Source organism: Polypterus senegalus, chromosome 14 (assembly GCF_016835505.1).
Source record: "Polypterus senegalus isolate Bchr_013 chromosome 14, ASM1683550v1, whole genome shotgun sequence".
NCBI classification, from domain to species: Eukaryota; Metazoa; Chordata; class Cladistia; order Polypteriformes; family Polypteridae; genus Polypterus; species Polypterus senegalus.
This window is the reverse complement of record NC_053167.1, coordinates 143,892,614-143,910,039: the sequence shown is the minus strand read 5'-3', so window position 1 is coordinate 143,910,039 and position 17,426 is coordinate 143,892,614. Positions and strand designations below refer to the sequence as shown.

Genomic DNA, 17,426 nt, shown 5'->3' with positions numbered 1-17,426 from the left:
TAGTTTGGAGACGGTGGCACTGACAAAAATACAGGAGGCAGAGCTGGAAGTGGCAGAGTTTAAGATCCTACGATATTCTCTCAGAGTAATGAGGTCAGACAAGATTAGGAATGAATATATTAGAGGGACAACACAGTTTGGTGACAACACGGGAGTGACTCGATTGAGATAGGAGGAACATCAGATCACTGGGGCTTAAGCTAGTGAGGAAGAAAAGGCAGAGATCTGCTTATTGGAGTTTGCCAATATTCTGCCAATATATTGGAGACTGAAAAATTCTAATAAGTTAGATAATAACATATTATTTAATCAAATAAAATATATATGCAACAAAGAGGACGTAGTGGTCATGGGTAATTTTACATTTCTGAACATTGATTGGTAAGACCCTATGAGGAACACAAAAGAAGAACAGAACAGAAATGGTGCAGATGACAGACGACTGTCTTTTCACCCAGTTTGTCTCAAGCACAACATGTCCTGTGTAGATCTGATGTTTTCAAATGATAACGAGGGAGTAACAAGAACAGAAGTTACTGATACTTTAAGCAACAGTGATCACAACATGGTCAAATCTGAGATAATCTTTGAAAACACACAAATGTACACAACTGTACACTACAATGAAGACTTATAACTTGAGGAAAGCAATCTTTACGTGGATGAGGAAGTATCTTCAAAATACCAAATGGGAATCAGATCACACAACACATCGACTCCCTCTTCTCCTAAACTCTTCCACACTTCTTTTAGTATTTCATCCAGTCCTGTTGCCTTCTGTTTTTCATTCTGTTCAGTGCCTCCTTTATTTCCTTCTTCCTTATTCGTGGCACTTGCCTGTCATTTAGAACTTCATTCCCAAATACCACCCTTGGATTTTCTTCAAATAACAGCTGTTCAAAATACCTTTTCCATCAATTCTTAATCCTATCACGCTTAATGACTTCTCAATAGCTTTTCTTTAAGTGACAATTAAAACACAGCACACAATAGTGACAATGGCAGTGTGTCCTAAATATTAGATGTTACTTAGTGCTATTCATATTAAATGTACTCATTAAACACCATAATACATTAATAAAAGGCTAAGAAACTCTCTGACCACCGGTCCTCAAAATAAGGTAGTCCATGGACTTTTTTTTTCCAATTTACTCTCATAGAGTTCTTCTGGAAGCTGCTCTTTAACTTCATGCCTCTGTACCCTGCAGGCTGGCAGGTAAGGCGATGGTCGGCAGTGCCAGTGAGCAGTTCAATGGCTCTGAGTTCAGACTGACCTCTTGCTTTGGTTGTTGTCTCATCATTTGTCATTCATCTTCAGTGAAACGGCTCCTACATCTGGAGTGACGCTGAGATGACCTGGCAGATGTTGTTGCTTTTCATGGCTTTTCACATAGAAGCGTTTGGGTGGACCAGGCTTGTGAATGGCTTTGCCTCAGCCTGCCACATGTGTGCTACATCAGTGCATGTTACAGTAAGCACATTAAACATATCACGTATATTACATTAAGGTTTTTAGTGTGGATGACTGTGTTTACGATCAAAGTGTCTGACTTTAGTTTGTGCTGAAAACAACTAGTCTGTGGCACAGACCTAAGGAGACATCAGTTCACACAGGCAGTTGTCCGTGTTTGTCACGCCTGCATTGTGTATCCCACACTTTGATAACTTTGTTTGTGGCCCTTGTTCTTCTTTGTGCTGTAATGATGTGTATCATTCTGTTCTGTATAAAATCACATAGATGTGAATACCTGAGCACAGTTTGCTTTGCACATGCTTACATCTGTGTTTGTCGTGCTTGCATTCTCCATCCCATTTGTATAAGAAGGATGCAAAGCCCATTAACTTTATGCATGTGGCTGCTAGCCACATGTCACAAGTCTCAGTGCGTCACACACAGTGGAATCCAGGGATGTCATTTTTCATGTTCCTATTAAGTCATTGGCCTACGCAACTTGCCTCATCCTCAGCAGATGTTGTGGCTCGTCCTACTGTCATACTGCCTTATTGATCAGTTTCCCTATACAATTTTACATAGAAAAGATGAGACCCCTGATAACTTCATGAAGTTTGTTGCCAGCCACCAGTGTCTAAGCCAGAAACTGCAAAGTGATGAAGCCTGGAAACAAATGGGTGGTCAAGATATAAGCTGTTCTTGAAATCAGAAACTTTTTCTGGACTAGTGGCGAGTTCTGGAGGGGGGTTGTGCCCCATGGAGATTAGAGAGGCTCGATTCATTGACGTCTCAGTGTGAGGAGGATCCCAATTGGACCTACACAGGTCACATAGAAGCATTTGGGTGTGCCGAGCTTCTGAAAGGCTTTGTCCCTGCCAGCCATACGCTGTGCTACATCAGTGAGTATCATGCCATAAACTTCAGTTAAGACCAAGAAGAAGCCCCAATTTTAGACCTAGTAATCGTGTGACGCAGAGGCACAACTGTTAGCATTTTCTATATGAGGGCGAGTTAAAAATTATCTGCACTTCGACTGTAGAATTTATCTTAATCAACTTTCAGAAAAGACAAATCCATCATTTTGTGACATAATCTCCCTGCTTTTCAATACACTTTGTCCATCTGTCAACAAGCTTTTGTATTCTTTCATTAAAAATGTTTTAGGTTGATGTGCGAGCCACAAATACACCGCTGTCTTCACCTCTTTATCAGACGTGAATCTTTGTCCTCGTAGGGCTTCATTCAAATCCCTAGTCTGTCGTGGATTATTGCATAGGCAGAGCCATCGCTGATTTGTAAATGATTTGCCACATCGTCTACTGTCACTCGTCTATTCAATAAAATCATGTCACATTCATACACACTTTCTCCATACTGTGCACAAAGTCTTCGATAAATATCGGCACCAGGCACACCCTTGAATCACTGCATGTTGCTTTTCTTTCGTGCAAATCACAAGTGAGGCAGCCATTATTTCTTGCAAATGATCTGACGTAACACGTTCACACCTGCAGAGCAGTGACTGGGGAGACAGGGACCTCGTACAGAAAGCTCCAATAAGTCAGTGCTGCCAAAAGATGTTTTAATATAACCGGAGTGTGGATAATTTGGGACTCACCCTCATATACTGTATATATATTGTCAGGGATGCTAGGGGCAACGACCCGGCCAGGACGCCGTGAGGGACCGGAAAAGGGTCAATGCCCACCCTGGATCACATGGGGGCTGCCTTCCTGGTTGCTTTGGTGGCCACGGGTAGAGGGCTTGGAAGCCCAACCCTGTAGGGACCCGTGGTCACCGCCAGGGGGCGCCCCAATGCCTTGGAGACCCTGGACCTCAGCACTTCCGCCACACCAGGAAGTACTGGGGGGGAAGAAGAAGAGGGCCAGCTGGAGAGCTTCCGGGAGAACAGCCGGCATTTCCGCCACACTTGGCCGTGTCCTGGGAGGAATGCCGGGACACACCTGGAGCTTGTCCGGGATGATATAAAAGGGCCCGTCTCCCTTCATTCGAGGCTGGAGTCGGGAGGAGGCAGGACAAGCCAAGAGAAGAGAGAGTGGAGGCGGCACGAAGAAAGGCATTGTGAGGCCAGGACTGTGTTTGGGGTTTGTGCACTGACTTTGAATTGTATATATTGTTGTAAATAAACGTGTGGTGGTGGAAAACAACATGTCTGCCTGTCTGTGTCCGGGCCGCGTTCACAATATACATATATATATATATATATATGAAGTCAAAAAATATAAATAATATCTTTTGTGAGTAATGTGCACAGATATTTTCTAAAAACCACACAACAGATTCAAATAATATATATTTTTGAACAAACATATAACATGTAGAAATAAAAAAGGAAAAAACTTAATTATGTGAAGTGTTCCTTCAAAGTTAGAAAAATGGCTCATCTGGAGAAAATACAAATCAGGAGCCACCAGGGGGCACCAAGACTGAGTCGGCCAAATGAGTTCACATGCCAGCCGGGTGTTTCATAACCAACTAATTAGACAGGAGGCGGAGTCTTTATTAGAATGAACCCTGGACAGGATGCCAGTCCACCACTGGGCCCATTCAATCACAGTGAGTCAGTCTGGAGTTGGCAATTAACTGAACACAAACTGGACGCCATTGTGAAGCACAAGAAAACTGTGAAAAAAGCCACTCAGACACTGGAAGAATTCTAGAAATATCAGTTTATATTTATTTACACGGTTTGTTCTCCTGTACAATGAGCTCTAATACAAGATGCTTTATTAGTTAATTCCTGAGATCACAAGATAAGCATAATACTACACGTCTATGTTAAACAATGTGAAATGGGAAAGATAACAAAGTAAGACAATAAACGTGTCAAATATTTAGAAAACTAACATCAAACAATTTGTACATCTCTACATTACAACTTCACTTGATCGAAACGGCTGGCACTCTGGTGTGTAGATTAGCGTTGCTCTCTCATGATTGTAAAGGCCTGCGTGGACTTTACTTGACTTCTCCAGGTCATCCCACATCCTTGGATTAATTGGTGCAACTCAATGTGCATGAGGACTGGGATTCCCATTAAACCAACCCTGTTATGGATTAAGATGTTGTAAAAAATAAATTATTTTCAAATGCACTCAACTTATTGAACAATAGCAAAATAAAAAAACATCAGGATCTGCTTCGCTGAGCGAGGCCTTTCAGCTTCATATCATCAAAGCAGGCATCAGCAGCTCTCAGCATCTGCTGCAGGGCCGTCAGGATCAAAACGTCCACATGAAGGTTGAGCTCCGTCTCTATTGAGTAGTTTTTAACTGGGGAGATGCAGGAGACGGGAACTCCCAGCATCTGTCCAAGCTGAGTCACCTGGAATCAAAATGGAAAAAAAGGGTAAAGTAGAGGAAAACTCAAGTGAGACTTGATTTATGATGGATGGAAACATCTGAGCTGCTGCTGGTTGAGTTTCCTGATTATTTTCATCTTTAAGTGTTTAAACTTTCCTAGCTAAGATGGATGTTAGCAAACCTTGATGACGATCTCACTGCTGACACTGACAATACAAGTTGGTTAAGTGACTTAATCATGGAGACACATTGTGTAAATACTGAATGAACAAACCAAAATTTGTCTTGTACGTCAATCAGATTTGACTGAAGAAATGTTTGTTCAACATGGATGTCTGTTTCAATGTGAAGGAAGAGAATCGGTCTGAACTGAGAAAAGCAAGTGCAGAAGGACACAAATGTGTAAGGCGTTAGGACCACAACTGCTTTTTATAGACTGTAGAGATGTAGAAGACAGGCACAGCTAGTGAGACGTGATGAACCCTGTGACGGTGACACTAATTCAGGATGATCTGAACAGATTGTATTCAGTGGCAGACAGGGAGCCCATCTTCAGTTTTTGTGTTTCTCATTTACATTGACTAAGGGACACATTGGGAGATTTTCTAAAGAGACACACGCATACAGTAAGTCAAGGCTGTGGTTGAACCCTGTACTGGCCTAAGTGAATCTTCTGTTCAATTATCCAGGAAGCTAAACACCTTTATGAAATAATTTCCAGAACCGTGAAGTGATGTTGAGTTTGTCTAATCACAGAAATGGAGTGAAACTGTAAACACAAATACAAACAAACACTACTAAGTTCTTGTATAAGTGTCATATACAAACACAAGGTAAGTACAGACGCATTTATAACTAAAAGCCTAACAGTCGAAAGCTCAGTAAATTTACTTGTTGAAGTATAACATTTACTTGAACATTCCCTAACCAGAAGTTACTTAAATAAAAGGTATATAACTAGAAAAAGGTGACAACTTACAGGGATTGTCTTTATAAAGCTAACTAAGGAGGATGGCAAAGGACTGTCTGAGAAGACAAACACTCTCTGCTTTCTGCTGCTGCACTCGCCTCCTACTTTCTGTCACATTGGCCTCCTGTTTCCTGCACAGCAGCATTAGGATTTGTATGTTAGAGTTACAAAAGTTTGCTGCATAGTTAGAGCACAACTGGCACTGACAGAGCAAACCCGTTATACAGACACATTTTTGACTGATAGCACAGAGACAGGTGGGCCAAACAAATCTTCAGCAGTGACTCTCCTCTGTCTCTCAATGGTCTAAATTATGTCCCCTTCACACTCCCTCGCTGGTTCTCTGGCACTAAAGAACTGCCACATGATAGTCACATGGCATCAGACACAAGAGACAGCCTGTCGATCTGGGCTTGAGGAGGACACTTGAATACGTGTAGAGACTTTACTATTTAAAAGACTTAAATTTAATAATATCAAACTACAAAAAAGAGACGATGATAGCCAATAAACACTTTATCAGTTTCAGATAATCAATTGTCCTGATGAGTAGCAAAGAAGAAAACAGACAGAGAATGTCTAGCGGTTCAGATGCCCCTTTCTTGTCTGGTAGGCTGATTTTACACGTTTTACTACTTCTTCTGATCACATCACACTCATCACTACCAGACCCCTGGTCGGTCCCTTTGACTCACCTTCTCATAAAGGTAGCGGCTCCTGTACACTTTGGTCAGGTCGTTTCTAACTTGAGGGCAGGCTTTGTCTATCTTAGTGACCAACACAAGCTGAGGAATCCCTGCAAGAAAAGAGACGAGAGTCTGAGTGAAATTCCGATTCTGTCTGCTATTTCTTACATTCCTGTCTAACAGAATGACGAGGACACCATTGATCCACTGAAGGTGTCTCAGAAAGACTTCATTTTCAATCTAACACTATTAAATTTTTATATTGTAATAGATTATTCATTTTTATTTCATAACATTATTACTTCATTGCTGATTCTTCAGTAGTTTGATTAATCTCAGTAGCCTTTGGTTTCAAGACCCATTGAGTCAGCTTTCCTGCACTGATGTGGATTTTTTACCTCCATTTGTTCTGCAGAACCTCACAACTGATCTGACATTATTAACATTAAAATCAATTTCACCCGGGATTGTGGTTATGATAACCAATTACTTTATAACTCACATAAAAGTAGCATTGTGTCAAAGAAGCAGCAGTGCCAGGTTGAGGAAGTCAACATGAAAAAATCCAGCTTGACATTCATAACGCTGATGTAACTTTGCTAAGTAGTGGTCTTCAAAGGATCATTTTCAACTAATTGACAATCTTCTCGATTGTTGCAGTGCTTTTCTGTCTGTGGAGCATTCTTACATTCTGTATCCTTTGTGATGGAAAGCACGCATGGGCCAGGATGAGATAAGGAACAATACCCGGGCAGTGTAATGCATGAAAGGGGATACAACCTGTCAGGACTACATGCTCCCCCGATATGCTAGATGGCAACATCCCTGGGTCAGGACTCCCACCTGGATTACTGCAGGGCATGCTGGAACCTGGAGTCCCATAGGGCAGCCCTGTTGGGTTCCGTGAGGGCCACTGGGGGGAGCTGCCAAGATTAGTAATCCCTAGATTGTGGTGCTACTGTTACATCCAGAAGTGCTTCCAACGGGCTATGCCCTGGCACCAGAAGTACTCCTAGGCCCAACATTAAAGAAGCCGCTTTACCTCATTTTGTGGAGGACAGACAAAACTCACCTGGATGATAGGAAGGAGAAAGAAAAGAAGAAAGGAAAGATTGTATTTTGTTTATGTAACTGTTGAAGTCGTTTTGAAAGGTATTTGTGCTAATAAATGGTCACACCTGGAATTTGTCTTGCATGACTGTGAGACATTGTGTTTATTTGTGCTCAGTTAGTCTATATTTAGGGTTACGTCTTCCTTGTCAGTGTGGCTCAGCGTGTTGTCTTCTTATAGGAGCGGGTTGTGTGACCCAACAAAAGGCCAGATATGAACAACAGTGAACTCTCTGCACAATTACAGGTGTGCCTTTCTTGGTCTTTGTTGTTCTTGCATTGTGTATGACAGCACTATCCTTATTGTTCTTCTTCTTGTAATTATGGTATTCTTTGTCACAAAAATTGATCTCTGTGATTTATATGTATATAAAATTCTTGTGTCCTGTAAACTTTCAGCCTGGTTTTAGTACTTGCTTATAACCGTTTTTCACACTGTATTTTTTAATACTTGGGACCATTTAATTAATCATTAAACTTACATCATACGGTGAGCACAGTGGTAGTGCTTCTGCCTCGCAGTGAGGAGACCCAGGTTCACGTTCAGGTCCTCCCTGCGTGGAGTGTGTATGTTCTCTTCATGTCTCGGTGGGTTTCCTGGCTGCTCTGTTTTCCTCCCACTGTCCAAAGCATGTCTGCTAGGTGAATTGCTGATGCTAAGTTGGCCCAGTGAGTGTTTGTGTTTGCCCTGCATTGGGATGGACTGGCAATGTTAGTTCCTACCTTGTGTCCTATTCTGGCTGCGATAGGCTCCATTGACAAAGAACAATATACAGTATATATTTTATTCAAGTTGAGGACGAGGGAACAAAAACCAGTGATTAGTGTTGGCCTGTCTTTTGAATGATTATCCTTTGTGACTTACATGGTGAACTGTAACTAGTTAATCCAGTTGAGGGCCGCCTGTTACTACCATGGCAGAGCCATAGTGGGGATACGGGCCTGGACAGAAGCAACAGTAGACTGGTGAATATGAATTATATTTTATACATTTACATAAACTAAGAGGGACAAGTAAGCTGGTGCAGGACGGGAGGTGAAGCAGAGTCTCAAAGCAGGGGTCACCATGAGATGAATGGCCACAGGAGATCCTGAAGATCATCCCCTTAGCTATCTCAAAGCAGGGGTCACCATGAGATGAATGGCCACAGCTGTCCTGAAGATCATCCCCTTAGCTATACAACCTTTACAGCTGGGGAGATATAATAGTTATATAACTAATCAAGCAAAGACACAAACTGTTAAATAAATTTAATGTGTAATCCTGTGGTCTGAAGCAAAGCCAGGAAATCACTGCTTTCATACAATAAACATGCATTATAAACTGCTGATTGCATTTCATTTTAACAAACATTTCGAACTTCACTAAATGGTCTTACTGGTATTAACAACTGACTTTTCATCAGCAATGCGCACTATTAATTGTATTAGTTATGTGGGAGAAATAAAAACGCTCTCAGAATGTCTCATTAATGTCCCATAATCCTCTGTCAAGCTGCAGGTACTCACCCATATTGTTTACTTTGGCCCGGATGGACTTCATCTTCTTCAGCAAATTTTGACCGAGGAGGCTGATTTTGTCTGCTTCAACAACATAGACGACGCAGTGCACCTTATCAGCCAGGCTGGGCTCCTCTCTGTAGCGCCTGTCATTTCTGGTTATCGGTGCCTTGGGATTGAACTGGAGAGACACGATCAGTTTAACATGAGACAGTCACACTCCCCTCACTCACATACATGTACAGTTCTTCATTAGCCCCCCCTGCTTGTTATTACCAATTCTTTATAGTGCATCGCCACCTTGAGTGCTCATGTGTAAGTGCCAGACTGAATAAAAGGAAAGAAATTAAAAATAACAAAGAAAATATCTGATTTGGCAGTCCCAGCCTCAGTGAGAAGATATACAAGCACATTTCTAGTGTAAAGTTTCTTGATACACTTAATAATAATTCATTGACTGAAAGCCCTCAGTGTTGGCGTGTCACATAAATTGTTCATAATGACACTCGGTTTTGATTTAATTCTCTTCTCCTCTGTGACCTCAAGGGGGATCAAAGTGCATCCCATAATTGAGCCTGCCCTTTAAATTAGCTTGTTGATTTGGTGGGCTTCTCTTGAAGTGATGTCACCAGCCCTGCACACCACACTGGCCTTCACAGAATTGTAGAAGATGTGAAGTATGTCACTTCACCATTCAAGAAGCACAGGCTCCAAAGGAAAAAGATTCTACTCTGCCCTTTCTTCTATAGTTCCTCTGTGTTATGAGACCAGTCCAACCTGTGATTGGTGTGGACCCACAAGTATTGATAGGACTGGACCACCTCCACATCCCACCTTGAATAAGTCATTCCCAGTTCCTTGGTTTTGCTGATGTTAAGTGACACACATTTCTTTCTGCACCAACAAACTAAGTTCTCCCCCTGACTCCTCTCCCTTGTCTCATCCCCCTTTATTAACACACCCCAGAAGTGCAGAACCATCTGAGAATTTCTGCAAGTGACATGACCTGCTGTTATACTTATGGTCGGGGGTGAAGAGTGAAGGGAAAATGTGACAGGCCTGCTCCTTGTGGACCTCCAGTGTTGGTCATACAGTCCTTGAGTCTCACAAAGTGCAGCCTGCCCAACAGATGGTCCATCATCTTGTCTTATAATGTATGCTATGCACAGAAATAAGAAACACAGTAACCCTTTTTATTTCTTTGCACAAAACTGTCGACTACTTTATAAAAATGTTTTGTTGCATTTCAGAATGCTGAACATGTTGGTGAATTACAGAGGCATCTAAGCAGTTTTGGGTCTTTTCCTGTACGCTGCACAGCCTTTCGTCATTTTCATTTGGTATTTGGCCGACTCAGGTGTTCTTATGTCACCTCTAATAATTTTGCAGCTTTTGTTTCTTTATGTGCTTTGGACGCATCGCTCATAAGATGCTCAGAGTTGAAAAATGAAAAACAAAAGCACGTTTTTCATATGTGCTGTTCCCTCTTTCCTCTTCTTCCTTCTTTTTTCACTTTTCAATGCTTATTGATGTTTCACGTAACAATTTCTATCAAAATGAATAAATGACTTCTGTGAACAGCATCATGTGCTACAGAACAAACAGCCAACTCCACTGACAGAGCAATACGTTTGTATTCCTGAATCTCCTCATACTGACTGGGCTTTTTACAGAGAAAAATGCCTATTTGGTATCGTGAATACACCGTAGACCACAAAAAAGTGTGTGTGAGTCGAGAAGCTTAGAGTCGGTTCTCAAAATCACAGACAAGACAGACTGGTCAGTGCTGTGGACAGGTGGGCAGCCATGGCACCTGTGTAGCTTTAAAAAGTCAGTGGAGTGGCATCTATCTATCTATCTATCTGTCTATCTATCTATATATCTATCTATCTGTGTTCTTCATGAGATTGTGATATCTTTGTTTAAAAAATATTTGGGTGGGGGCTCAGCTTTTGGGGGCACAAACTGATGAAGGAATTCTTAACTCAACAAAAAAGGAAAAAAAAAAAGAAAAAACGCATAAACTGTAATGTTGCCTACAAACAGAGCACTTTGAGTAGTGAGAAAAGCGCTGTATAAATGTCAAGAATTATTGTTATTAGTAGTAGTAGCAGCATAGCCAAAAAACTGTTGGTAGGTGGGCATATAAAATTTCACCCTGATAAGATGGTTTATAGAAGTTGACCATCAGCACCTGAGAGAGGGGGATCCTCTAGTAAAGTCCTGCTCAGTAATGCACACAATGTTGGAAGACACACGTACACAAATTCAAAGACGTAGCCGTAAAAAAAATTAAACTCTGTCCTTCATGGCTATTATAAAGAAGATAACTAAAAGTATGGCCTTACGATGATGCAAAAAACAAAACAAAACAAAAAAACATTTAACTGGTATGACATCACCCAATGTATAGACACCAATAACAGCCTACAGAGAACGGTTCACCGACAAAAGCGCGATAGACAAATGAGCGCCGACAAACCCGCTAACTGGTTTTCGACAAATGCGCGCCAACAAAATCGCGAGAGAGGCCAAGAGAGTCGGACGCGTACGTGCGCATTATGTACACATTCTTCCTACATATGCAGGGCGTGATCTTAAGGACTATCTGCGTGCCGTGTCTCATAATATTTACTTCTAAAATAAACATTATTATATATGCTTTAAACTAGTAATTCATATTTAATGAAACTTTCGCGATTTTATTGGCGCGATTTTGACGCCGTGTTTTAGTAGCCACTATTTTGTCGGCGCGCATATGTCTATCGCGCAAATGTCGGGTCACACAGTGAACAACACTGTCAAGTGAATGTTTTTCTCTCTCTCGAGCTCTCACTCAGTTTGTAGCAATGCTACTGTGGGAAGCACTCCATTTCCCAGCAGCCCAAGGGTGTTACCCGTATAGGATGACAGAAACGGAAGTAGGGGCTGGTGGGTATGAAAGAGGCCATTGGGAAAGTTGAAAAGGGGAGCCTGGCGGAGCAACAAGGAAGATTGTTTTTTTTGTGTATTCTGTCTGAAAAGTCAATTGTGTCCTGATCATTTCCCGTTTGGATGAATGAACTGTCTCGTGCCTGCCTGTCGTGTGTATAGTGGTAGATTAATCGCCATGAGTCTTCCAAAGGTGCATTTCTGCGAAATCTCACCCCTTGCCGCCCAAGTATACTGGTATGACTATTTCACTCATTTTCTATGGAAGCTGTTCTCGGGATTTTCATCTTCACACCATGCCATTTCACCTGCTTTTGCTGTATTGGACTGCATTAGGACATTGTTGTGAGTGTTTATTGTTGTGGTTCATTGTTATTTTATAACTGTATCGCCATAGGGGAAAGAGGAGGTTGGTCCGGTTGTTGTTGTTGTTGTGTTTTGGGGTTTCATTTAATATATTATTATTGATTCATTCTTTGGTTTTGTGTCTCTGCTTGTGAGTGTGTACAGGTCAGGCCTAAGGCTGGGTGCGTCCCTGGAATCTCCACCAGACAAACAAATAAATCACCGTCTCATCGATGGTGTGAATCTTAGCGGCAACCGGAGCGCTATAAGTTCAACCTTCTTAACCTGCATGACCTGAACAAACAGTAGGCCTATGACTAAAGCACACTAAGGGAATAAGAAACACAATGTATAAAAAGATTTCAGTCTTCACACATTATATACTTCATGTCAAAATTTTGTCTTTAGTACTAAAACATGGAAAATGTTTGTCTTTTAGGTATGTGTTTAACATTTCTTGCATTTCCTTTCATCCTACACTTACATATATCTTTGTAGACACAAAACACACATGAAATGCATGTGTTCCAAATAACAATATACTTTTTAGTCTATACAGCTCTGGGTACCTCACTCCCTGATAAACAAGGCTTGAGCTGGGACAGGTTTTTGCCATTTCAGCGGCAGGGGAAGGATGGGATAGCAGGCTGCTTGCTGCTTGGGCTTATCGACACATTTACAACACAAAAGACACTGACAGAGAGGTGCGAGCGGATATAAGGTGGGCTGGATTTATGAGTTTTTTCGTAAGCTTAAGTCAGGTCAGCTGAGTCCATGCTACTTTATCTTATTGTTTCCTTCAAGTGAACAATTTATAAAGGGGTGTTCCATTAAAGAAATAATCAAATTTTCTTTGATTTCTGAAATTCTGCTTGACGTTGCCATCTTACGTTAATGGCGGGTGTGAGCTGTGAACCATTGATGTCAACATGACATAGTGCATCGACGATTGTCCAATCACATTAGATTAAATAAATCTAAAGCAATACCACTTCGCTGCCAATAAATGTTGGTGTGTCCTGCATCCCTGGAATAATCTGAAAGCAACCAATTAAATAGCAGCCTCAGGTCACCTGCTTGCTAAAAGATCAATGACTTAGATAAACTTACATGGTCGTAACTAATTTTGAATGGATGTTCACATGCACTGACACAAGGCACATTGTGCAGATAAACATATTGATTTCATGATTATTTCACATTACCTAATTATTAGAATTATTAAAATATTTATATGGGCAGTGCCACAGCTCCCCACATTATAAACTACCACAGGATATGATCTATATATGAAATGAATGTTAAAAGGAGTTGAAAAAACCAGTGGTCACTGTGGGCCGCATATACCACAAATACTTTTTAATGCAAGGTGCTTAACACCCATGCTGCCATATTGAGTGGATATTCTCAGTTCTGGTCCCCATTGAAGGTGTCTTGTGATGATCCTGCCAGCATGAGACATGTTCCTACACATTTTACAAAAGGTCATTTGTATTCCTGCTTGTGGTCATAGCAGTGAGTGGAATTTTAGGGCAAAAAGGAGAAAAAATGGATAGAAGATGGACTGAGCAACATTGTAAAGCTCTGTCTTAATGCCATCACAGTCCAGATGCTACCTTGTCTTCATTCAAGCCTGACCTTAGTGATGGACTTTGTATCAAACATAAAGCTGAATATGTTCTGTGTAAATGGTAAAGAGCTGTACACACAGTCCATCTGTGAAACCTGTTGATGGTGACCATCTTCACTACACTTTAAGGAGAACATGTCGGCACATTCACTTTCAGTAATTATTTATTTTCCTAGGCTTTGCTTCAGAAATATATGTATTTTATATCATGAGTTTAGACAACATCAGTAAAATGACAGGCAAGTCTCACCTCATACGTGTCTGGGACGTGTCCTTTAATGACGCTGATGATGTCTTCCACGTGGATCCCTTCATCACAGTCACTGTCTTCTAGACCCATTGTGTCACACAGGATGTATGGCAGCTTCTTTCCACCTTTTCCATCTTGAACTGGATATGTTCTGTACTGTGTGTGATAGCAACAATAATATTTATTCCTAAAGCACATTGTCATACATTTAAGTAGTACAAAATTCATTACAAAACACCTACAAAAATAAGTAAAAAAACTAAAGATCAACTGTCTGTAAAAGAAAGAAGGAATCTAGTGAGTGCAAAGCCACATGTCTGTCTGTCCATCTTCATTCTCAAACTCCCATAACTTATTTAAAATAAATGCATGAATGACCTGTGACTGGAGGTACAAATACAAAGTCATTACAAAGCCAGAAAGCCACTCAGTAGCCTTGTCCTACTCATTGGTCACCCCACATTTATCACGTCAGCAGCAGGAAGTGCTGATGTTTATCTGAGGATATACAGACACAGAACTGACTGCAATTATATGGGGATCGAATAGCTCTAACTAAAGATCCAGGAATCCCATACTCTCCTTTCACCAAAGAACCCCTGGAGGAACACAGTTATATTCCTTCTCTAAGATCCCAAAACACATGTAAGCTGATTGCATGTTGCCTCATGTCCCTCCAGAGGTTAAATAGGTGGTCCACTGTTCAATGCACTTCACGGTTCCACCTAGATCTGATGTTCCACGACTGAGCAGTGTCTCTTTTCCAATACCCTGGTATAAACTTTTCCAATGAGGCTGAGAAGTGTGACTCCCCAGTAGTAGGAGTACAACCTCCGGCTCCTTTTTTTAAAATGATGGCCACCTCTCCAGTCTGCCACTCCAGGTGCACAGCTCCCAGAAAAACATCACCATCATTTTAAGTGGGTATGGGACTCTGCCAGGGCTGATTTTAGTCTCATATCCAGTTTTCATGAACAGGATAGTAAGATGCAGCCAGAAGCCTTAGAATTGTCTCACTTCTTTTTGCAGATGACATGGCCTTGTTGGCTACACAGGGCTGTGAACTCCAGCTTGTATTAAGACAGTTTGCAACGGGCATGAGGATCAGCATCTCCAAATCTGAGGTCACAGTCCTCAGTAGAAGAAAAATGGACTGTCCTCTCTGAGTAGGATGTGAGTTACTGTCCCAAGTAGAGGAGTTTAAGTATCTCAGGGTCTTGTTCATGAGTGAGGGAAAAAGGGATGATGAGATCAACAGAAATATAGGGGCAGTGGGCACAGTTATGCAGTCACTATACTGATCTGTAGTGCTGAAGAAGAAGCTATGCCAGAAGACAAAGCTCTTGATTTACTAATTGATTTACATCCCTACCCTCACCTGTGGTCATAAGATTTGGGTAATGACTGAAAGGATGACTTTTTGGGTTCACGTCACCAATATGAGATTCTTGTCTTTAGGATGGCTGATCTCTAACTTAGAGATCAGGTGAGAGGTGCAGACATTGGGGAGAGGCTCAGAGCAGAGCAGTTGATTCTCTTCATTCAGAGGAGGCAGTTGAGGTTGTTCAGGCATCTGATATGGATGTCTTCTGGACACCTCCCTGTGAAGGTTTTACAGGCACAGCCAGCTGGGAGGCCACCATGGATAAGACCCAGGGCACACTGGGAGGATTATCTCTCCCTGATGCTATGGGAACACCTTGGTATCCCATAATAGGAGCTGGCAAGCGTGGCTGGGGAAAGGGACATCTGGGCCTCACTGCTAAGACTGTTGCCCCTGTGACATGGTCTTCGATAAGTGGAGGAAAATGAAATGAAATGAAAAATGAGCAGCAGGAGTTCCTGCTTTATGGTGAACAGAGGAGCTGCCATGTCACAAATAAGAGGTGCCATTGAAGTTTGCTTTCTCGATAGGAATATTGACAGAGCAGTAGGCTGATGGGATCTGCTACTTTAGATCTACCCATCTCTCTCAGCAGAGCACAAACAGGCATAGCTTGTGGCTTCTTGTAAGTTCCATGTCCCATTACTTTCACACCCCATATGACTTGTAGGCCATGTTGAGGCCTGATCTGGCTCTGTACCCAGAAGTGACTCCCAGCATTAAATAAATAAGTAGGGTACTCTGAGTACGGCCAGCAATTGATGGCCAAAAGTCTTACAGAGTCTTCACAGCTCAACTCTTCTTTCTGACCCTCACTTACCTGTTTGCTCACACTGGTGTCTCCATACCCAGCAATGGCCTGCAGCATCACATGACCTCTGAAGATGCTGTTCACCGAATTGAAGAAGCTGCTTTTACCAGCTCCAATCTGCCCAATCAGGAGGATTCTTGGCTCTTCCACTGACTCTGTCAGAGTCTTGTAGTTCCTGATTCTTTCCAGAAGTTCATACCTTGCATGATAAAGTAATATAAAGTAAAGAGAGTGGTTGAGAATTCATTGGAGACGTTGAGGAATTCTAACTTCAGGATAAAAGACATTCATGTCAAAGGTCCACACTCATGTTGATAGAAACTGTTGTCCCCATTACACCCAGCATTTGATGGCATGTTTGTAATATTAGCACTCACAGGCCACAGCCAGCCATTCTGCACTCCCATTATTCATTCAGCCATTCAGCTAATTACACAATGAAAATGTCAGTGCCATTTAGCAACCCTTTAGCACTTACAGTGTACTTTCAAGCACCCAGACTCTTCAAACTCACAAAAAGAGCACAAATTGGCAGACAAAAAATATGAGCGGCTGCAGAAAAAGAAGAAAAGGCAATGGTGCAGAGTGAGAAAAGTCACATCTTATATGGAGTGCTTGGGCCTGCACTTGATGGCGATCATGCTGGGACTTCTCAGAATGACACAATTCAGAATGGCCACTTTCATGCCAGGGCTACTTACAGTCATATGAAAAGGTTTGGGAACCCCCTTAGCCTGCATAATAAATTACTTTCAACAAAAAAGATGACAGTGGTAAGTCTTTCATTTCCTAGGAACATCTGAGTACTGCGAAAAGATTTTTAGTGAAGCAGTATTTAGTTGTATGAAATTAAATCAAATGTGAAAAACTGGCTGTGCAAATATTTGGGTCACCTTGTCATTTTGCTGATTTGAATGCATGTAACTGCTGCTTACTTTTCTACAATAATAGATAGATAGAAATAATAAAAATCCCCGGGTATTGTTGAGAACAGTGGCTAAATTAACAAATGGTAATTCAGATCAACAGTGCA

At 41.6% G+C, this 17,426-nt stretch overlaps 1 protein-coding gene across 5 annotated transcripts in view; it reads right to left on the bottom strand.

Annotated features, from left to right (window-relative positions):
• Nucleotides 1-4,128: 4,128 nt before the first annotated feature.
• Nucleotides 4,129-17,426, bottom strand: part of LOC120515000 (interferon-induced protein 44-like) — a 33,237-nt gene continuing 19,939 nt past the window's right edge. For all 5 annotated transcript variants that reach the window (XM_039735678.1, XM_039735674.1, XM_039735675.1 and 2 more), the window contains exons 4-8: nucleotides 16,403-16,592; nucleotides 14,199-14,354; nucleotides 9,052-9,223; nucleotides 6,442-6,542; nucleotides 4,129-4,798 (exon numbers count right to left, since the gene is read on the bottom strand). In XM_039735678.1, the coding sequence (XP_039591612.1) occupies nucleotides 4,604-4,798; nucleotides 6,442-6,542; nucleotides 9,052-9,223; nucleotides 14,199-14,354; nucleotides 16,403-16,592 (814 nt within the window). In that variant the 3' untranslated portion in view covers nucleotides 4,129-4,603. The remainder of the gene's footprint in view (nucleotides 4,799-6,441; nucleotides 6,543-9,051; nucleotides 9,224-14,198; nucleotides 14,355-16,402; nucleotides 16,593-17,426) is intronic.